Here is a 22,983-nt window from a genome sequence, read left to right on the forward strand (position 1 = left end):
TTCTGCCAGTACCTCGTCTCCTACCTTCCAAACTTTACAGAAGCTCTCCTGCGAACCTTGCAGAAATAGCACTCATGAAAGAAAGGATATTGTGGAGACATGGCTTAGCCACAGCCTGGAGGATGTTTCCAGAATGAAATTTTCACTCTGCAGCGGAGTGTGCACTGATATGAAACTTCCTGGCAGATTAAAACTGTGTGCAGGACTGAGACTCGAACTCCGCAATATCCTTTCTGCCAGGAAGTTTCATATCAGCGCACACTCCGCTGCAGAGTGAAAATTTCATTCTAAAAGCCCCAATGTCTGCAATTTTGTGTTCTGCTTTACACATCTCTCACTGTATCTATCGGTTACTAGTAATGCCAGTGAAGCGTGGTCTTTTAATGCGAAAACCAATCAACAGTTGGAACTTGCTCAACGAGTAACGCAAAGTTGCGACATGAACTACCAAAAGGGGCAGCGAGGCAGTGGTCCAAGGGGACAGACTGGTGTGGAGCCATAACTGTGACCTCGGTGGAAATTAAATCGAAGTGGATGAGACTGTAGACAGGTGCGTGGGAGTTCTCGGTTCGACTCTGAGAGATGAGACAGGACTGGGTCAGCGACCCAATGAGGGGTGGATTGGTGATGTCAGAAAATATTCAGGGCGGATACCATGATGTATGGAGAGCGCCTTTTATACAGCATTCGACGTTATACAGCGTGGATGACGATGGCCTGAATAGGAAGGGGAGTCAGGACTGGCGTCCCTTCAACAAAGAACCCTTTGGAGATAGAACACTAGCTAGAATTTGAGCGGGCTGATGAGAGAAAGTAAGAATTCATCCAAGGGTGCATTCCAAACTTGTCAAAGGCAGTTTAAGGAAACGATGCAAATTCGATATATGAGTGACTAGATGGGGACCTCTTAACACTGCCCTACCATACTTAGTTACGATTTGATGGTGAGATAATAAACGTCGTGTGACTAGGGCCTCCCATCGGGTAGACCGTTCGCCGGGTGCAAGTCTTTCGATTTGACGCCACTTCGGCGACTTGCGCGTCGATGGGGATGAAATCATGATGATTAGGACAACATAACACCCAGTCCCTGAGCGGAGAAAATCTCCGACCCAGCCGGGAATCGAACGCGGGCCCTGAGGATTGACATTCTGTCGCACTGACCACTCAGCTACTGGGGGTGGACGATGGTGAGATGAGGATGATGTTAACATGTTGTTTACATTATGATAACGATATGAGATGAAAATATGATGGCAATGGTGAAGTCATGGTGATGATTTGATGTGAGGGTGGTAATGACTTGATGTGGGGGAGATGATGATTTGATAATGACCTCAAGTCATATCCAGTCTGCTACCACTGCGCAACCTTGCCTGTTGGTGATATTTTGACATGACGATGTAAGTAGATGAGAAGCTGATGAGATTGTGATGATATGCAGAAATGATAAGGATGTGATGATAATGATTTTTACAATGAGTTTTTTATAATGAACGATCAAAACTTTTCGGTTTGAGGGCATTGCTACAGCTTATATGCAGCATGGTCCAACTCCAGTGCAGGTATATACAGAATGTTCGAAAATTCCTGTTACAAACTTCTAGAGCTTGTAGAGGGGAGTAAGTAGATAACATTTAGAATAGGGACACATGTCCGCATATGTACCATACACATGCTGCTGTCGTTTGAAAACATATTTCCTAGATAAGCATGTAGCGTGGTAGTCCAATGCATGCTCTTTTCGACACAAATAACGCAACAGTTCGAGAAATGGTGCCTTTAGTGTCGGCAAGCTTGGGTATGGTGCCCCAAGGAGATGCTGCCCACTCAGACTGGAAGAGGCCATACTGTATCCTGTTGAAGAGAATTTGTCAACGAGAATACGGGCAATTTCTTTGGATATTAGTGGGTGGGATCGTAAAACAAACTAAGTCACGTCTAATCAGTTATTTGTAAGACTGGTCACGCTACCAATATGTTTTCAAATGGTTGTAGTGTGGAGATGGTAGGTTTTCGGATATGGGTTCCCATTCAAAATACAGGGTGTACATAAAGTCCAGGAACACTTTCAAATATTTATTGCACAAAAACCAAACACTGTACAGATATCATACATGTGTCATTTTGAACAGAAACGCTGAAAGTTTTTTTTATGTATAACGCCACAGCGTAGTTTGATAATCATCCGTTAGCGTTAGTCGCAACCATGGCGAGTTCAGGTGTGGAGTGAACTTTCTGTGTGCTACAGCTATTCGACGACTGTTTAGAACCAAATACAGTAAGAAGCCACCAACAAGGAAGGCCATTTACCACTGGCACAACAGATTCGTTACGGTGGGTTGCTTGTGCCCGGCAAAGAGAAGCGGACGTCCCAGTGCGAGTGAAGTGGATGTGCACCGGGTACGAGAGACATTCGTAAGGAGTCCAAAGAAATCGGTGCATCGTGCATCCTGTGAACTCAAAATGGCTCCAATGACAGTGTGGAAAGTCCTGCGACAGAAGATGTCTATGAAACCATTCAAATTGGAGCTAGTGCAGAAGCTCAATGACGACGACAGAGACAAGCGTTTTGAGTTTTGTTCGCAGTTGCAACAACTGAATGAGGATGGGGACGGCATTGTTGATTGTTTAATTTTTAGCGATGAAGCCACTTTTCACACTGATGGGGAAGTGAGGAGGCATAATTGTCAAATCTGGGGTACAAAGTAGCCACACAAATGCATTGAATTTGAGCGTGATTCCCCAAAGGTAAATTATTTTTGTGGCTTGTCACATCGAAAACTATACGGGCCATTCTTCTTCGTCAAGAGCTCTGTCACTAGATATTCCTACTTGGAGATGTTGCAGGAATGGCTGATGCCTCAAATGCAGTAGACTCTCTGTTCATCTTTCAGCAGGACGGGGCTCCACCCCATTTTCGCCGTGAAGTCCGTGGGTACCTGAACACGGAGCTGCTACATCGATGGATCGGCCGTGCTACAGAAGGGGACAGCTGTTCTACGAAATGGCCTCCCCAATCACCAGATCTCACTCCGTGTGACTTTTTTCTGTGGGGACACATTAAAGATCTGGTGTGTGCACCGCCTCTACCACGTGATGTAGCAGAGCTCCGGGAGAGAAAATGGGAGGCAACTGCCACAGTCGATGATGCCGTGCTGGGACGGGTGTGACAAGGATTCGATTACCGTATAGACTTCTGCTGGGTCACTCATGGTTCGCATATCAAATGTATGTAAAAAGACTTTCAGATTTTCTCTTCAAAATGCAGAATGCATGACATCGGTACAATGTTTAGTTCATGTGCAATAAATAACTGAAAGTGTTCCCGGATTTAATGTGCACCCAGTACTACCTACTCACTCCCCTCAAAATTTTGTAGAAATCTGTAATGAGAATTTACTAAAACCCTCTATAGGCACCAATACGTAGACAAGTGATTAGTGCAGCATTTGTGTCTCTCCAACATGTGTCCGGTAAATGCGGAAACGTGAACTATGGTGACGTTATTAAGAAATGTGTCGAAACAGGCATATAATGCTGTTATTCTTTTCATGGCTACCAAAACACAAACAGTGGTAGACATCCATCTCAGAATGAAGAATGTGTATGGGGCAGCATGTCTGTCGGAAACCACCTCTGTGGAATAATACACCAAGTGGTGCTACTGCTTCATGATAACACAGATCCCCATGTTGCAAATGTTCTAACGCAGAAGCTATGCTAACCCAAGTGGGAGACACTCTAGCACCCACACTATACTCCTTAACCCTCCCCATGTCATTATGAGGCCCTCAATCTCTTAAAAAAAGCTTTGAAGTGTCGACTCTTCCTGTCGGGCGGGGATGTGCACCAGACAGTTACGAACTTCTTCATGCAGCAGGATACGGGTTTTTACCAAATGGGTATCTTCAACCTGGTGCGTCGGTAGGACAATTCCCTCAATGCTCACGGCAATTTTACCTGATTGGCATACCAATTCTGGACTGTACAGTCTTCGAAAGGAAAATTTTTGGTCACCCTTTACATGTCAAGTTGTTTGACTGCTGATAAGAAGATGATTCGATTATGAATCATCACTCTCACAAATTCGAATACTCTCACAAATCCAGTCTCTTTCCACTGTCACCTTACTTGTTGATGACATGATAATACTGAAATGTCGTGAGATGATAAGATGATGAAATGATTATGGTATATTGTTATAATAATGATAGTGATGATATGATGTTGAATTATCACACTTCCAAACGTGTATCCACACTCTTACCAATCTGCTTGGCGACGATATGCGTATAGCGATAAAACAATGATGTGATGACGATGATGTGATCACGATAATATGATGGTGATAATACACACATCAAAAAAAGTTTTGCATCACCTCGGTTCCGAGAGTTCCAGAACCTGCACAGAAAATTGGAATAGAGATGAACATAAACATCATGTCCACCCTTTCTATTGCTCATGAAAACCACGCATTGCATGTTGTACCACCATATAGTGAGACCTTCAGAGGTGCTGGTCCAGATTGCTGCACATACCTGTACCCCTAATGCCCAGTAGCACGTCCTCTTGCATTGATGCATGCATGTATTCGTCGTGGCATACTGTCCACAAGTTCATCAATGCACTATTGGTCCAGATTGTCCATTCCTCAATGGTGATTCGGTGTAGATCCATCAGAGTCGTTGGTGGGTCACATTGTCCAAAAAGAGCCCTTTTCAATCTATCCCAGGAATGTTCAGCAACGGACTTTCACAGTGGATACACCAGTTTTCGTCAGATCACCGATATTACGTGCTGTCAGGCGTGGCCGACACTTGGATGGGTGACGATCCAAGCTGCCATGCACTTTTGCCATTTTTCGGGGTGCAATCAGCCTCGTGATGCAAACTGAGGAGGTACTCGACCGAATAGCAGCAGCTCTAGTCAAAGACAACCATCGTAACGACCGCGATAGTGGTGTGCTGACCACATGCCCCTCCTATCCGCATCCACAATGACACGGCGGTCGGATGTTTCCGATAGGCCACTTGTGGCCTAACGACGGAGTGCAGTGCCAGGCATGTTCGATAGGGTTCATGTCTGGAGAACATGCTGGCCACTATAGTCGAGCGATGTTGTTATCCTGAAGGAAGTCATTCACAAGATGTGCACGATGGGACGCGAATTGTTGTCTCTGAAGGCGAATGCCTCGCCAATATGCTGCCGATATGGTTGCACTATCGGTCGGAGGATGGCATTCACATATTGTACAGCCATTATGGCACCTTCCATGACCACCAGCGGCGTATGTCACCTCCATATAATGCCTAAGGCGTTCAGCCTGACCGGGCTGCCTCCAAACACATCTCTGATGATTGTCTGGTTGAAGGCATATGTGACACTCATTGGTGAAGAGAACGTGATGCCAATCCTCAGCAGTTGATGCTGCATGTTGTTGGGCCCATCCGTATCGCGCTGAATGGTGTCGTGGTTGCAAAGATGGACCTCGTCATGGACTCTGGGTGTGAAGTTGCGCAACATGCAGCCTGTTGCACACAGTCGTAACACGACGTCCTGTGGTTGCACGAAAAGCGCCATTCAGCTTTGTGGCGTTGCTGTTAGGATTCCTCCGAGCTATAATCCTTAGGTAGCGTTCATCCAGTGCAGTAATAGCCCTTGGGTGGCTTGGGCGAAGCATGTCATCCACAGTTCCTGTCTCTCTGTATCTTCTCCATGACTTAACAACATCACTTTGGTGCACTCCGAGACTCCTGGACACTTTCCTTGTTGAGATCCCTTCCTAGCACAACGTAACAATGCAGATGCGAACGATCTGAAGTATTGACTGTCTAGGCATGGTTGATCTACAGTCAACACGAGGTGTGTACGTCCTTCCTGGAGGAATGACTGGAACTGATCGGCTGTTGGGCCCCCTCTGTCTAATAGGCGCTGCTCATGCATTGTTGTTCACATCTTTGGGCAGGTATAGTGACATCCCTCAATAGTTGAAGATACTGTGATACAGTATCCACAGTCAACACCAATCTTCAGGAGTTCTGGCAAGTGGGGTGATGCAAAACTTTTTTGATGTGTATATTATCATGACAATAGGAAGTAATATGAAAAAGACATAATAATCTCAGAATAGCGATAAGATGGTAGAGATGTGATTATGAGGTGAGCTACTCCCTAATGTGAATCCAGACCCCTTCCACAGCGTGATGATCTTGCCGATGTTATGTTGCTAATGATTATGATGTGATGAGGATATGTCGGGATTACGAGATGATGATTGTGTGAGATAGGTACACTCCTGGAAATGCAAAAAAGAACACATTGACGGTGGTGTGTCAGACCCACCATACTTGCTCCGGACACTGCGAGAGGGCTGTACAAGCAATGATCACACGCACGGCACAGCGGACACACCAGGAACCGCGGTGTTGGCCGTCGAATGGCGCTAGCTGCACAGCATTTGTGCACCGCCGCCGTCAGTGTCAGCCAGTTTGCCGTGGCATACGGAGCTCCATCGCAGTCTTTAACACTGGTAGCATGCCGCGACAGCGTGGACGTGAACCGTATGTGCAGTTGACGGACTTTGAGCGAGGGCGTATAGTGGGCATGCGGGAGGCCGGGTGGACGTACCGCCGAATTGCTCAACACGTGGGGCGTGAGGTCTCCACAGTACATCGATGTTGTCGCCAGTGGTCGGCGGAAGGTGCACGTGCCCGTCGACCTGGGACCGGACCGCAGCGACGTACGGATGCACGCCAAGACCGTAGGATCCTACACAGTGCCGTAGGGGACCGCACCGCCACTTCCCAGCAAATTAGGGACACTGTTGCTCCTGGGGTATCGGCAAGGACCATTCGCAACCGTCTCCATGAAGCTGGGCTACGGTCCCGCACACCGTTAGGCCGTCTTCCGCTCACGCCCCAACATCGTGCAGCCCGCCTCCAGTGGTGTCGCGACAGGCGTGAATGGAGGGACGAATGGAGACATGTCGTCTTCAGCGATGAGAGTCGCTTCTGCCTTGGTGCCAATGATGGTCGTATGCGTGTTTGGCGCTGTGCAGGTGAGCGCCACAATCAGGACTGCATACGACCGAGGCACACAGGGCCAACACCCGGCATCATGGTGTGGGGAGCGATCTCCTACACTGGCCGTACACCACTGGTGATCGTCGAGGGGACACTGAATAGTGCACGGTACATCCAAACCGTCATCGAACCCATCGTTCTACCATTCCTAGACCGGCAAGGGAACTTGCTGTTCCAACAGGACAATGCACGTCCGCATGTATCCCGTGCCACCCAACGTGCTCTAGAAGGTGTAAGTCAACTACCCTGGCCAGCAAGATCTCCGGATCCGTCCCCCATTGAGCAAGTTTGGGACTGGATGAAGCGTCGTCTCACGCGGTCTGCACGTCCAGCACGAACGCTGGTCCAACTGAGGCGCCAGGTGGAAATGGCATGGCAAGCCGTTGCACAGGACTACATCCAGCATCTCTACGATCGTCTCCATGGGGAGAATAGCAGCCTGCATTGCTGCGAAAGGTGGATATACACTGTACTAGTGCCGACATTGTGCATGCTCTGTTGCCTGTGTCTATGTGCCTGTGGTTCTGTCAGTGTGATCATGTGATGTATCTGACCCCAGGAATGTGTCAATAAAGTTTCCCCTTCCTGGGACAATGAATTCACGGTGTTCTTATTTCAATTTCCAGGAGTGTATAATGGTAAGATGGTGATAATACAATCACAAATTGCCATCCTCTCAAATATGTGTAGACTCGTATGACAGTGTGACCCAGAGTACTGATGATATGAGAATGATTGTAAGACTGACAGTATTATAATGGCGACCACAAGAGGAGGGCGCGATATGGAGATGATAGCACAATGCTGGCTCGGTGTACTGGTGGAGCGGAGCTGCTACCTGCAGGAAGGAGCTCCTGGAGAGCGCGGCCACCTTGCCCACGTGGACGGTGAGCGGCCTGGTGGCCTGCGTCAGCATCACGAGCAGCGCGCGCCGCACCCCAGCCTCGGCCTCCAGCCAGCCGCATCCTCCGACAGACTCCACGAGGCGCTCGCTCTGCAACATTTTCAACTTCGTCAGTCTTATTACTCAAGTACTGGGTGATCAAAAAGTCAGTATAAATCGAAAACTTAATAAACCAAGGAATAATCTACAGGGTGTTTCAAAAATGACCGGTATATTTGAAACGGCAATAAAAACTAAACGAGCAGCGATAGAAATACACCGTTTGTTGCAATATGCTTGGGACAACAGTACATTTTCAGGCGGACAAACTTTCGAAATTACAGTAGTTACAATTTTCAACAACAGATGGCGCTGCAAGTGATGTGAAAGATATAGAAGACAACGCAGTCTGTGGGTGCGCCATTCTGTACGTCGTCTTTCTGCTGTAAGCGTGTGCTGTTCACAACGTGCAAGTGTGCTGTAGACAACATGGTTTATTCCTTACAACAGAGGATTTTTCTGGTGTTGGAATTCCACCGCCTAGAACACAGTGTTGTTGCAACAAGATGGAGTTTTCAACGGAGGTTTAATGTAACCAAAGGACCGAAAAGCGATACAATAAAGGATCTTTTTGAAAAATTTCAACGGACTGGGATCGTGACGGATGAACGTGCTGGAAAGGTAGGGCGACCCCGTACGGCAACCACAGAGGGCAACGCGCAGCTAGTGCAGCAGGTGATCCGACAGCGGCCTAGGGTTTCCGTTCGCCGTGTTGCAGCTGCGGTCCAAATGACGCCAACGTCCACGTATCGTCTCATGCGCCAGAGTTTACACCTCTATCCGTACAAAATTCAAACGCGGCAACCCCTCAGGGCTGCTACCATTGCTGCACGAGAGACATTCGCTAACGATATAGTGCACAGGATTGATGACGGCGATATGCATATGGGCAGCATTTGGTTTACTGACGAAGCTTATTTTTACCTGGACAGCTTCGTCAATAAACAGAACTGGCGCATATGGGGAACCGAAAAGCCCCATGTTGCAGTCCCATCGTCCCTGCATCCTCAAGAAGTACTGGTCTGGGCCGCCATTTCTTCCAAAGTAATCATTGGCCCATTTTTCAGATCCGAAACGATTACTGCATCGCGCTATCTGGACATTCTTCGTGAATTTGTGGCGGTACAAACTGCCTTAGACGACACTGCGAACACCTCGTGGTTTATACAAGATGGTGCCCGGCCACATCGCACGGCCGACGTCTTTAATTTCCTGAATGAATATTTCGATGATCGTGTGATTGCTTTGGGCTATCCGAAACATACAGGAGGCGGCGTGGATTGGCCTCCCTATTCGCCAGACATGAACCCCTGTGACTTCTTTCTGTGGGGACACTTGAAAGACCAGGTGTACCGCCAGAATCCAGAAACAATTGAACAGCTGAAGCAGTACATCTCATCTGCATGTGAAGCCATTCCGCCAGACACGTTGTCAAAGGTTTCGGGTAATTTCATTCAGAGACTACGCCATATTATTGCTATGCATATGTGGAAAATATCGTACTATAGAGTTTCCCAGACCGCAGCGCCATCTGTTGTTGAAAATTGTAACTACTGTAATTTCGAAAGTTTATCTGCCTGAAAATGTACTGTTGTCCCAAGCATATTGCAACAAACGGTGTATTTCTATCGCTGCTCGTTTAGTTTTTATTGCCGTTTCAAATATACCGGTCATTTTTGAAACACCCTGTAGATACAGAGGTAAAAATTGACACACATTGTAAGAGGTCCGAGCAGATGTAATTTCGATGTATTCCTCATGCGCTGCCTGTGATATGCAAGGTCTCTGACCAGGGAGCAGTGTTGACTGCAGTAGGAACTGTGGAACTGTAGCAGTAAGTCAGTGTAACCTCCCCACAAAATTTTCATTCACATTTAGTGTAACCTCAACAGAAAATATTTTACTGTAACCACCCAACAGTAAAAATTATAATTATGTCGTTCACATTCAGTGTAACGTCCCAACAAAAAAATAAATTCAGTAACCTGGTAATAATACAATGTAACTAACCTCTCAATTAAATTGTCGCTCACTTATAACTTTTCAATAATTGACTGTGAATTTAACCTGATAAATTTTGGACGTCAGCAGTGCTGCGTCATGGCCCTGAACGATCATTCTGAATAAAAAAGAAAAATTCTTACCTCAATGAAGTCGCCGGATAACGCATATATATATATATATATATATATATATATATATATATATCTGCTCTTACAATAAATTTTCCTGGCACAGCCCTGTGCAATGCTGGCCGACAGATTTGTCATTTATGAAAGGGAAACAACTGATTTTTCTTTTGCAATAATCGGGATGATCATGGATTGGAGAAATTAGTAAATTCTTTAAATTGAAATGAATGGTTGTTAAAAATTGCTTTTTATGAGAAAGATTATTATTACGAGAGTTTTAAAACATTTACATGGGACTTGAGATAACATTACTACATATGCGCGAGGCTGCTTTTTACCTTATACAATAATACTCAGGCTCCGGCATCGCTGCACCGCGACCGGGCCAGCCAACACGATACACCAGACCAGACCAGAGCGGACTCCAGACTAGCAACAACTTACTGCTACAGCTACACAGTTCCTACTGCAGTCAACACTGCTCTCTGGTCAGAGATTCTCTTATACCTTACATATCGCAGGCAGCGCGTGAGCAATACATCGAAATTACATCTGCTCGGACCTCTTACAAGCTGTGGCGAGAATGATTTCGAAGTTCGAAGCCACGGGTTGTTTAGACGATAGACCCTGTAGTGGCCGACCGAGCACGAGGCGTAATGCTGCTGAGACAGTTCAGGAAGAAATGGAGACTGTAGCGGATTCGTCTATGCACGGGGAAGTCAGCGTTCGTGCAGTCGCACGTCGCACCGGCATTCCATACACTACTGTTTGGTTGGCACTGGGGCGTACCCCAGTACGTACGTGTTGTGGACCGAAGAAGCTCATTTTGCGCTCCGAGGGTCTGTCAACGCCCACAACTGCAGAATCTGGGCTACCGAAAATCCTAGAACTGTCGTGGAAACTCCACTGCACGACGAGAAAGTCACGGTATGGGTTGGATTTACCACATCTACCGTTATCGGGCCTTTTTTCTTCGAGGAAATGCGTGATTCTGGTTTTGTAACTGCTACCGTGACGGGTGAGAGGTACGCCGATATGTTACAGAATCGCATCATCCCCAGCCTGGCTGATAAACACCTGCTGGAACGTACGATGTTTATGCAGGATGGCGCTCCACCCTATATTGCTAGACGCGTGAAAGATCTCTTGCGCGTGACGTTTGGTGATGATTGTGTGCTCAGCCGCCACTTTCGTCATGCTTGGCCTCCCAGACCCCCAGACCTCAGTCCGTGCGATTATTGGCTTTGGGGTTACCTGAAGTCGCCACTGTATCGTGATCGACCGACATCTCTAGGGATGCTGAAACACAATATCCGACGCCAATGCCTCACCATAACTCCGGACATGCTTTACAGTGCTGTTCACAACATTATTCCTCGACTACAGCTATTGTTGAGGAATGATGGTGGACATATTGAGAATTTCCTGTAAAGAACATCATCTTTGCTTTGTCTTACTTTATTATGCTAATTATTGCTATTCTGATCATATGAAGCGTCATCTGTCGGACATTTTTTGAACGTTTGTATTTTTTTGGTTCTAATAAAACCCCATGTCATTCCAAGCATGTGTATCAATTTGTACCTCTCTATCTACATTATACCGTGATTTATTCAGTTATCAAATTTATACCGACTTTTTGATCACCCGCTACATCTACATCTACATCTAAATGGATACTCTGCAAATTACATTTAAGTGCCTGGCAGAGGGTTCATCGAACCACCTTCACAATTCTCTATTATTCCAATCTCGTACAGCGCGCTGAAAGAATGAACACCTATATCTTTCCGTACGAACTCTGATTTCCCTTATTTTATCGTGGTGATCGTTCCTCCCTATCTAGATCGGTATCAACAAAATATTTTCGCATTCGGAGGAGAAAGTTGGTGATTGGAATTTCGTGATAAGATTCCGTCGCAACGAAGAGCGCCTTTGTTTTAATGATGCCCACTGCAAATCCTGTATCATTTCAGTGACACTCTCTCCCATATTTCGCGATAATACAAAACGTGCTGCCTTTCTTTGAGCTTTTTCGATGTTCTCCATCAGTCCTATCTGGTAAGGATCCCACACCGCGCAGCAGTATTCTAAAAGAGGACGGACAAGCGTAGTGAAGGCAGTCTCCTTAGTAGGTAGGTCTGTTGCATTTTCTAGGTGTCCTGCCAATGAAACGCAGCCTTTGGTTAGCCTTCCCCACAACATTTTCTATGGGTTCTTTCCCATTTAAGTTGTTAGTAATTGTTATACCTAAATATTTAGTTGAATTTGCGGCTTTTAGATCAGACTGATTTATCGTGTAATCGAAGTTTAACGAGTTCCTTTTAGCACTCATGTGGATGACCGCACACTATTCATTATTCAGGGTCAACTGCCACTTTTCGCACCAGATATTTTTTCTAAATCGTTCTGCAATTTGTTTTCATCTCCTGATGACTTTATTAGTCGATACACGACAGCGTCATCTGCAAACAACCGAAGACGTCTGCTCAGATTGCCTCCCAGATCGTTTATATGGATAAGGAACAGCAAAGGGCCTCTAACACTATCTTGGGGAACGCCGCAAATCACTTCTGTTTCACTCGATGACTTTCCGTCCATTACTACGAACTGTGACCTCTCTGACAGCAAATCACAAATCCAGTCACAGAACTGAGGCGATATTCCACAAGCACGAAGTTTCACGACGAGCCGCTTGTATGGAACAGTCTCAAATGCCTTCCGGAAATCCAGAAATATGGAATCGATCTGAAATCCCTTGTCAATAGCACTCAACACTTCATGTGAATAAAGAGCTAGTTGTGTTCCACATGAACGATGTTTTATAAACCAATATTGACTGTGTGTCAGTAGACCGTTTTATTCGAGGTAATTCATGATGTTCGAACACAATATATGTTCTAAAATCATTCTGCATATCGACGTTAACGATATGGGCGTGTAATTTAGTGGATTACTCCGGCTACCTTTCTTGAATATTGGTGTGACCTGTGCAACTTTCCAGTCTTTGGGTACGGATCTTTCGTCGAGCGAACGGCTGTATATGATTGTTAAGTACGGAGATAATGCATCAGCATACACCGAAAGGAACCTAATTGTTATACAGTCTGGACCAGAAGACTTGCTTTTATTAAGTGGTTTAAGTTGCTTCGCTACTCCGAGGATATTTACTTCTACGTTACTCATGTTCGCAGCTGTTCTAGATTCGAATTCTGGAATATTTACTTCGTCTTCTTTTGTGAAGGCACTTCGGAAGGCTGTGTTTAGTAACTCAGATTTGGCAGCACTGTCTTCGATAGTATTTCCATTGTTATCACGCAGAGAAGGCATTGATTCTTTCTTGCCGCTAACATACTTCACATACGACCAGAATCGTTTTGGATTTTGTGCCAGATTTCGAGACAAAGTTTCGTTGTGGAAACTGTTAAAAGCATCTCGCATTGAAGTCCGCGCTAAATTTCGAGCTCCTGTGAAAGATCGCCAATCCCGGTGATTTTGTGTCTGTTTAAATTTGGCATGTTTGTTTCGTTGTTTCTGCAACAGTGTTCTAACCCGTTTCGTGTACCAAGGAGGATCAGCTGCGTCTTTTGTTAATTTATTTGGTATAAGTCTCTCAATTGGTGCCGATACTATTTCTTTGAATTTAAGTCACATCTGGTCTACACTTATATTATTATTTTGGAATAAGTGGAAATTGTCTCTGAGGAAGGAGTCAAGTGAATTTTTATCTGCTTTTTTGAATAGGTATATTTTTCGCTTATTTTTCGAGGATTTGGGGATTACAATATTCATTCTCGCTAAGACAGACCTGTATTCACTAATCCCTGTATTGGTTTCGATGCTCGTTATTAAGTCAGGATTATTTATTGCTAAGAGGTTTTTTCTTTCGTAATTTCCTATCACTGGCTCAGAACTGTTACAGCCATGAAAGTGAAAGACCCAGATCATGCTCAAACTCCTAGCAAACTCCTATTAACCGATTTCCTCCCTTAGTGAAGTTGTGCCACAAATTCCGTTTTTCCGCTGTTGGATTCAGTGTCTGACAGGTAGAAAAACATGTTTAAACCTAACCTAAAATGATTTCTCCTTTTTTTAAGTGTAATTGTACCTAGTGTAGAATACAAAATGATCATTAATGTTAACATTAATCACATATACACATCCTCTAAACTGATATCATTTTGACAAAAGAATCGTTCAGATGATCTATGGAACATCAAACTAAGTAACTAACCAACTAACTCATCATCAGTTACTCGAGCTACCCATTTAATCTTCAGGTCACTTCTGTAAAACAGCATTTCAAGAGCTTATATTTTCTTGTCCTATCTGCTTATGGTTAACATTTAATTTCTGTTCAAGGTCACATTTTGGACGAATAGCTTCAGAAAATTCCTAGCACTTGAATATACAGAGTGTTTCAAAATGAATATACGGGTTTTATGGCATTTTAGCATTTATTACATTCACCTTCCAATTATAAATAATGCATCAAATGAAAGGGCAACTCAAACGGTTTTATTTGTACCTGTACGCAGAGGGAAGAGACTGGAACGAGCTAAGAGTGACTGAACAACGTGTTGAACGAGTGAGAGACTTTCACGCGTAGCCTCAAGAAAGCAGTTCGGAAGGCTAGTCGTGAATTAGGAGTTCCAGTGACACCTGTGTGGAGACTTAAGTAGACGACTACAACCACGTCCTTATCGTTTGCAGTTGTTACAAGCTCGAAAGCCTACAGAGTACGGTTTACGTGCCAACTTTGCAACCGAAACGTTGCTGCATGCCGATGAAGATTTTATGGATCGTGTCGTCTTCAGTGACGAACCGACATTTCACTTAAGTGGAAATCTGAACACAAGTAATACGCACATCTGGGGGTCAACAAATCCCCATGAGACGGTATAGTTGGAAAGAGAGTAAGCTGAGTTTCTCTCTGCCATATCCCGGCAGAAAGTTTATGAACCACTGATGGGATGGCAATTCCATAGTCTGGCTGGTGCTAATCCCTCATCAACGTTGAGGGATTACACACATTGTTCGAGGAAGTCTATTAGTTGTTCTCAGACTTAAAGAGATTTAGTCCGCTTGTTCCACAACATGGCAGTCCTCCCTTGTGGTGACCAGAACTGGCCAACTGGAATGTTGACGATGAGTATATCTGCCCTTTTCTTCCTATGTCTGTTCCGACACTGACAATGATGAGTGTTTATGGAAAAAGTTCAAGGCAATCGTAAAATGCGTTTTAGACAGGTACGTGCCGAGTAAAACTATGAGAGACGGGAAAAAGCCCACCGTGGTTCAACAACAAAGTTAGGAAACTACCGCGAAAGCAAAGAGAGCTTCGCTGCAAATATAAACGCAGCCAAAACCTCTCAGACAGAAGCTAAACGATGTAAGGAGGGCTATGCGTGAAGCGTTCAGTGAATTCGAAACTAAAATTCTATGTACCGATTTAACAGAAAATCCTAGGAAGTTCTGGTCTTACGTTAAATCGGTAATTGGGCCGAAACAGCATATCCAGATACTCTGGGATGATAACGGCATTGAAACAGAGGATGACACGCGTAAAGCTGAAATACTAAACACCTTTTTCCAAAGCTGTTTCACAGAAGAAGACCGCTCTGCAGTTCCTTCTCTAGATCCTCGCACGAATGAAAAAATGGCTCACATCGAAATAAGTGTCCAAGGAATAGAAAAGCAACTGGAATCACTCAACAGAGGAAAGTCCACTGGACCTGACGGGATACCAATTCGATTCTACAGAGAGTACGCGAAAGAACTTGCCCCCCTTCTAACAGCCATGTACCGCAAGTCTCTAGAGGAACGGAAGGTTCCAAATGGTTGGAAAAGAGCACAAGTAGTCCCAGTCTTCAAGAAGGGTCGTCGAGCAGATGTCAAAAATATAGGCCTATATCTCTGACGTCGATCTGTCGTAGAATTTTAGAACATGTATTTTGCTCGCGTATCATGTCATTTCTGGAAACCCAGAATCTACTCTGTAGGAATCAACATGGATTCCGGAAACAGCGATCGTGTGAGACCCAACTCGCTTTATTTGTTCATGAGACCCAGAAAATATTAGATACAGGCTCCCAGGTAGATGCCATTTTCCTTGACTTCCGGAAGGCGGTTGATACAGTTCCGCACTGTCGCCTGATAACAAAGTAAGAGCCTACGGAATATCAAACCAGCTGTGTGGCTGGATTGAAGAGTTTTTTGCAAACAGAACACAGCATGTTGTTATCAATGGAGAGACGTCTACAGACGTTAAAGTAACCTCTGGTGTGCCACATGGGAGTGTTATGGGACCATTGCTTTTCACAATATGTATAAACGACATAGTAGATAGTGTCGGAAGTTCCACGCGGCTTTTCGTGGATGATGCTGTAGTATACAGGGTGTGGTAGATAAGTAATGAGACTCAGTCTAGAAAAACAAATTTATTGATCCAATTTGTACAAAACGTTAATATTCTTCAAAGTACTCGCCTTGGGCGTCGACACAACGTTGCCAGCGCGTTTCCCAAGCTTCACAGGCCCCACTGTAGTCTGTTTGAGTTATCCCAGTTAGTGCCTTCGTGACAGCACGTTGGATGTTCGGAATATCGTCGAAACGATGACCCTTCAGGCATCTTTTGACCTTCGGAAATAGGAAGAAATCAGGAGGACTCAAGTGAGGGCTGTATGGTGGCTGTGGCAAAACTTCAACTCCAATTCGGGTCAAGTAGGAGGTCACGAGGAACGCTGTGTGCGCCGGAGCGTTGTCGTGGTGGAGACGCCAGCGTTGAGCAAGGTCCTGTCACTTCCGTTTGATGGCTCTGTGGAATCGCTGAAGGACTTCTTTGTAGAATTCGGCATTGACAGTCTTCCCCTGAGGGACAAACTCTTTGTGAATTAACCCCCGCTTGTCGAAAAACACAATCAGCATTGTCTCGATGCGGGACTTTGACATTCTTGCTTTCTTCGGCCGCAGGGATGCCGGTGTGTGCCACTCCGAACTCTGGCCTTTCGTCTCCGGGTCGTACTGGAATGTCCATGATTCGTCGCCTGATACTACGTTGTCTAAAAAGTGTGGATTATTTTCCAAATCATTCAACATCTCACGGCAAATGTCCACTCATTGTTGCATTTGATCGGCGGTGAGCACTCGGGGAACCAATTTTGCGCAAACTTTCCTCATCATCAAATCTTGCGTAACAATTTGGTGAACCGTAAATTTATTCACGGAGACCTCGTCAGCGATCATTTTGAGACTTAAACGACGGTCGGAGTCCAGGAGTTCTTTCACTTTGGCCACCGTTTCATCCACACGACTCGTTGAAGGGCGTCCAGATCGTTCCATGTCTTCAACGGATTCCCTCCCGTTTTTAAATTCATTAAACCACCGGAACAATTGAGCTCTTGATAGGGAGTCTTCTTTGTAGGCCTCCGAAATCATAGCAAAAGTTTCCGAAGCAGTTTTGTCCAAGTGAAAGCAAAATTTGATTGCATACCGCTGTTCTATCGAGCGATCCATCTTCAGCGTTTTCACAAGTGTCACGCTCACACAAACAACGTAAGATGCGAAGCTCGACCCTCACTGCACCAGAGCTCCGACGCGACTGCGAACCGGTTCTATTGTTAGCTCAGATCCCCCACCACGTGACGTACAGGTGGAGACCGCCCTGAGAGCGACTGGGGCGCCACGCGGCGGCCAGTCTCATTACTTAACTACCACACCCTGTACAGAGAAGTTGCAGCATTATAAAATTGCAGCGAAATGCAGGAAGATCTGCAGCGGATAGGCACTTGGTGGAGGGAGTGGCAACTGACACTTAACATAGAAAAACGTAATGTATTGCGAATACATAGAAAGAAGGATCCTTTATTGTATGATTATATGATAGCGGAACAAACACTGGTAACAGTTACTTCTGTAAAATATCTGGGAGTATGCATATGGAGCCATTTGAAGTGGAATGATCATATAAAATTAATTGTTGGTAAGGCGGGTGCCAGGTTGAGATTCATTGGGAGAGTCCTTAGAAAATGTAGTCCATCAACAAAGGAGGTGGATTACAAAACACTCGTTCGACCTATACTTGAGTATTGCTCATCAGTGTGGGATCCGTACCAGGTCGGGTTGACAGAAGAGATAGAGAAGATCCAAAGAAGAGCGGCGTGTTTCGTCACAGAGTTATTTGGTAAGCGTGATAGCGTTACGGAGATGTTTAGCAAACTCAAGTGGCAGACTCTGCAAGAGGGGCGCTCTGCATCGCGGTGTAGCTTGCTGCCCAGGTTTCGAGAGGGTGCGTTTCTGGATGAGGTATCGAATATATTGCTTCCCCCTACTTATACCTCCCGAGGAGATCACGAATGTAAAATCAGAGAGATTCGAGCGCGCACGGAGGCTTTCCGGCAGTCGTTCTTCCCGCGAACCATACGCGACAGGAACAGGAAAGGGAGGTAATGGCAGTGGCACGTAAAGTGCCCTCCGCCACACACCGTTGGGTGGCTTGCGGAGTGTAAATGTAGATGTAGATGTAGAAACATCCGGTCACTGTCACATGTGGATGCCCCACAAATGTGGATATTGCACGATTCGTCCAGTCAGCCAAATGGGGACCCAAAATGAGACACATTTCGAATTCTGTCAGATGCTTATAACGCCATCTCAGACAAGTACGCAGTATCCCATGTCCTTCACAGTGAGCAGTCATTTACTGCTCCTTATACAGGATGTTACAAAAAGGTACGGTCAAACTTTCAGGAAAAATTCATCACACACAAAGAAAGAAAATATGTTATTTGTACATGTGTCCGGAAACGCTTAATTTCCGTGTTAGAGCTCATTTTATTACTTCTCTTCAAATCACATTAATCATGGAATGGAAACACAGAGCAACAGAACGTACCAGCGTGACTTCAAACGCTTTGTTACAGGAAATGTTCAAAATGTCCTCCGTTAGCGAGGATAAATGCATCCACCCTCCGTCGCATGGAACCCCTGATGCGCTGATGCAGCCCTGGAGAATGGCGTATTGTATCACAGCCGTCCACAATACGAGCACCAAGAGTCTCTACATTTGGTACCGGGGTTGCATAGACAAGAGCTTTCAAATGCCCCCATAAATGAAAGTCAAGAGGGTTGAGGTCAGGAGAGCGTGGAGGCCACGGAATTGGTCCGCCTCTACCAATCCCTCGGTCACCGAATCTGTTGTTGAGAAGCGTACGAACACTTCGACTGAAATGTGCAGGAGCTCCATCGTGCACGAACCACATGTTGTGTCGTACTTGTAAACGCACATGTTCTAGCAGCACAGGTAGAGTATCCCGTATGAAATCATGGTAACGTGCTCCATTGAGCGTAGGTGGAAGAACATGGGGCCCAATCAAGACATCACCAACAATGCCTGCCAAAACATTCACAGAAAATCTGTGTTGATGACGTGATTGAACAATTGCGTGCGGATTCTCGTCAGCCCACACATGTTGATTGTGAAAATTTACAGTTTGATCACGTCGGAATGAAGCGTCATCGGTAAAGAGAACATTTGCACTGGAATGAGGATTGACACATTGTTGGATGAACCATTCGCAGAAGTGTACCCGTGGAGGCCAATCAGCTGCTGATAGTGCCTGCACACACTGTACATGGTACGGAAACCACTGGTTCTCCCGTAGCACTCTCCATACAGTGACGTGGTCAACGTTGCCTTGTACAGCGGCAACTTCTCTGACGCTTACAGTAGGGTTATCGTCAACTGCACGAAGAATTGCCTCGTCCATTGCAGGTGTCCTCGTCGTTCTAGGTCTTCCCCAGTCGCGAGTCACACGCTGGAATGTTCCGTGCTCCCTAAGACGCCGATCAATTGCTTCGAACGTCTTCCTGTCGGGACACCTTCTCTCTGGAAATCTGTCTCGATACAAACGTACCGCGCCACGGCTATTGCCCCGTGCTAACCCACACATCAAATGGGCATCTGCCAACTCCGCATTTGTAAACATCACTGACTGCAAAACCACGTTCGTGATGAACACTAACCTGTTGATGCTACGTACTGATGTGCTTGATGCTAGTACTGTAGAGCAATGAGTCGCATGTCAATACAAGCACCGAAGTCAACATTACCTTCCTTCAATTGGGCCAGCTGGCGGTGAATCGAGGAAGTACAGTACATACTGACGAAACTAAAATGAGCTCTAACACTGTAAGTAGGCTGTTTAGGTTTTTTTTATTGGTAACGCCACCTCTGTATGAAAATCACCGGCTGTGCTGTGTGCAGTCTGTGGCTGCTTTGCATTGTTGTAATACTCGCCATTGTAGTGTTGGGCAGCTGGGCTGTTAACAGCGCGTAGCGTTGCGCAGTTGGAGGTGAGCCGCCAGCAGTGGTGGATGTGGGGAGAGAGATGGCGGAGTTTTGAAATTTGTCATGAACTGCTATATTTATATATGATGATATCAAGGTAAATACATTGTTTGTTCTCTATTAATATCTTTCATTTGCTAACTATCCCTATCAGTAGTTAGTGCCTTCCATAGTTTGAATCTTTTATTTAGCTGGCAGTAGTGGCGCTCGCTGTATTGCAGTAGCTTGAGCAGCGTAGATTTTTGTGAGGTAAGTGATTTGTGAAAGGTATAGTTTAATGTTAGTCAGGGCCATTCTTTTGTAGGGAATTTTGAAAGTCAGATTGCGTTGCGCTAACAAAATATTGTGTGTCAGTTTAAGCACAGTCCTGGATAATTGTTCAAAGGGGACGTTTCAACACGGAAATTAAGCGTTTCCGGACGCATGTCCACATAACATCTTTTCTTTCTTTGTGTGTGAGGAATGTTTCCTGAAAGTTTGGCCGTACCTTTTTGTAACACCCTGTATACCATACCAGACCTGGTAACAACATTAAATATTAACAACAATATACTCTGGTGCGTGTTCTATGTGTCACAGAGAACTTTATCTTCTGAGTGCTTTACTTTCTTTTGTGAGGCAGCGCATTTATTTATTTATTTATTTATTTATTATAAATTGCTAATATCCTACATGCCATAAGTCCAAGTTCTGTATGTTTCAGGACACTTTCATTTTGGCGTTTAGGAAGCCTTTTTCAATGTCGGTGCAGCCCAGTTCAGTAAAACAAAAGGCTTCGCAATACGATCAAGTGTAGTAAAAAGCCTAAAATATATCAGTGGCTGTCCCTTCCTTTGTTGAAGCGAAATAATTTGCGTCATTTAAGGCCTTTTTACTTCTAGAAAACAAGGAAGATGCCTTTGAGACGCGTGAACTAAACCCAGTGGCGTAGCGTGAGGGGAGGCTAAGTCTCAGTCTCCCCTGTATTCGCGCTTAAAAAAGATTCTATAGTAATTCATAACAAAAATATAAACAACTTTCTACTAAGAGCACTAAATGTGCGAAGACATCAGCTTTGTAGCCCGTGCCGCCGCACCCTGAGTATTGGTGTATCTGCCTGCTTGAGACTCGACTGCTCCCAGTCTCCGCCTCCCCTCCCTTACCTGGCTGTGTTAGTACCATGGAGGTAAGAATAGAGGGAGACGCCGTGACGTCACAGCTGCGAAGCCATGTGAAGCCGAGGGTAGCCATCCGACCAATACATGGCTGCTGTAAGCTTGTGTGCATAGGCTTGTCGCTCACTTTTGGAAGGATTTTGCGCTATTATGGTGACTTGTGTGGTGTTCGGATGTACGAATCGTTCTGATTGTGATGCGAAATCGAAGGGAATAACATTTCATGTGTAAGTTGTCTCGTTAAGTGTGATTTTACAACTTCATTGTGGATGAACATGTGCTACATCGGTACTTGTACTATAGCGTGTTTTTCTCCTGTATGATGATTTTAGATTTCCTAAAAATGAAAGTCGGAAAGCTCTGTGGGAGAATGCCGTGAGGAGGAAGAATTGGCGTGCGTCTAAATGGAGCACTATATGTTCTCAGCATTTCCGAGAAGAGGACATAGACCGACCTTCCCTTTCAACAGTAAGGCTCCGAGAAAATGCTGTACCATCAGTTTTCCCTACACACCCAAAACATTTGCAAAAGCTATGTTAATTCAAAGAATTAATTTCTTAGTTTTCAAGTTCACGTTTCAGTATAATACGTACGTATCGTCGATAATCGAAGTGTTGAGTAACTCACTCTGTCTTCATCATGTACCAAATTAAAAGCTAACACTACATTAACTGGCGTAAAGTATAGGCCTAAACAGGACACTGTGTAGATTTGCATTCTATGTACCGTATTTCAGTAAATATTGGTGGTAATGAACAGTGTTTCCCAGCAGTGTAACGTAACTGAAATGTCCCAATACGTATTACAAACAAGATGTATTTATGGGGCTTTGGAGGGAGGGTATAGCTAACTTAGTTTTCAGTTTCTATTATTTAGTTTGTGATATACGTTTATTACTGAATTAACAAAATTGTATCGTTTACATTGAAGACTAGGTATTCGTAATATTACTTTAAAAACTATTTTTAATCAGAAGAAATGCGGAATTTCGCCTTTACGAGATTTTATTGTAAACAAAAACATTGAAACAACTAATCTGATGACATTACATGCGTACATGGTGCAATTAGCGACTGTAATACACGCAGCGCTATAGCACACTGGCAATGTTTTCGTCAGAGTGTCATGGCAGCGAGCCACGCCCCCATGGCTTCAAAACGTAGTACGGCTGGGATACGTAGCGCCATCTCCCCTTATTCTTACCTCCATGGTTAGTACCATACTCGGCTCCCCTCCACATCCCCTCTTCCACGAAGGCCGGTGCGCTGCACTTGCTAGCAGGTATCGAGACTAGTCTCTGCCGCTTCTATGCTGGCTT

The 22,983-nt window shown here is 45.1% G+C and overlaps 1 protein-coding gene across 1 annotated transcript in view; it reads right to left on the minus strand.

Moving 5' to 3' along the window:
- Positions 1-22,983, minus strand: part of LOC124553366 (odorant receptor Or2-like) — a 122,297-nt gene that overhangs the window by 26,296 nt on the left and 73,018 nt on the right. Inside the window, exon 4 of the mRNA XM_047127238.1 lies at positions 7,927-8,082. Within this exon, the coding sequence (XP_046983194.1) occupies positions 7,927-8,082 (156 nt within the window). The remainder of the gene's footprint in view (positions 1-7,926; positions 8,083-22,983) is intronic.

The sequence above is a fragment of the Schistocerca americana genome, chromosome 11 (assembly GCF_021461395.2).
Source record: "Schistocerca americana isolate TAMUIC-IGC-003095 chromosome 11, iqSchAmer2.1, whole genome shotgun sequence".
NCBI classification, from domain to species: Eukaryota; Metazoa; Arthropoda; class Insecta; order Orthoptera; family Acrididae; genus Schistocerca; species Schistocerca americana.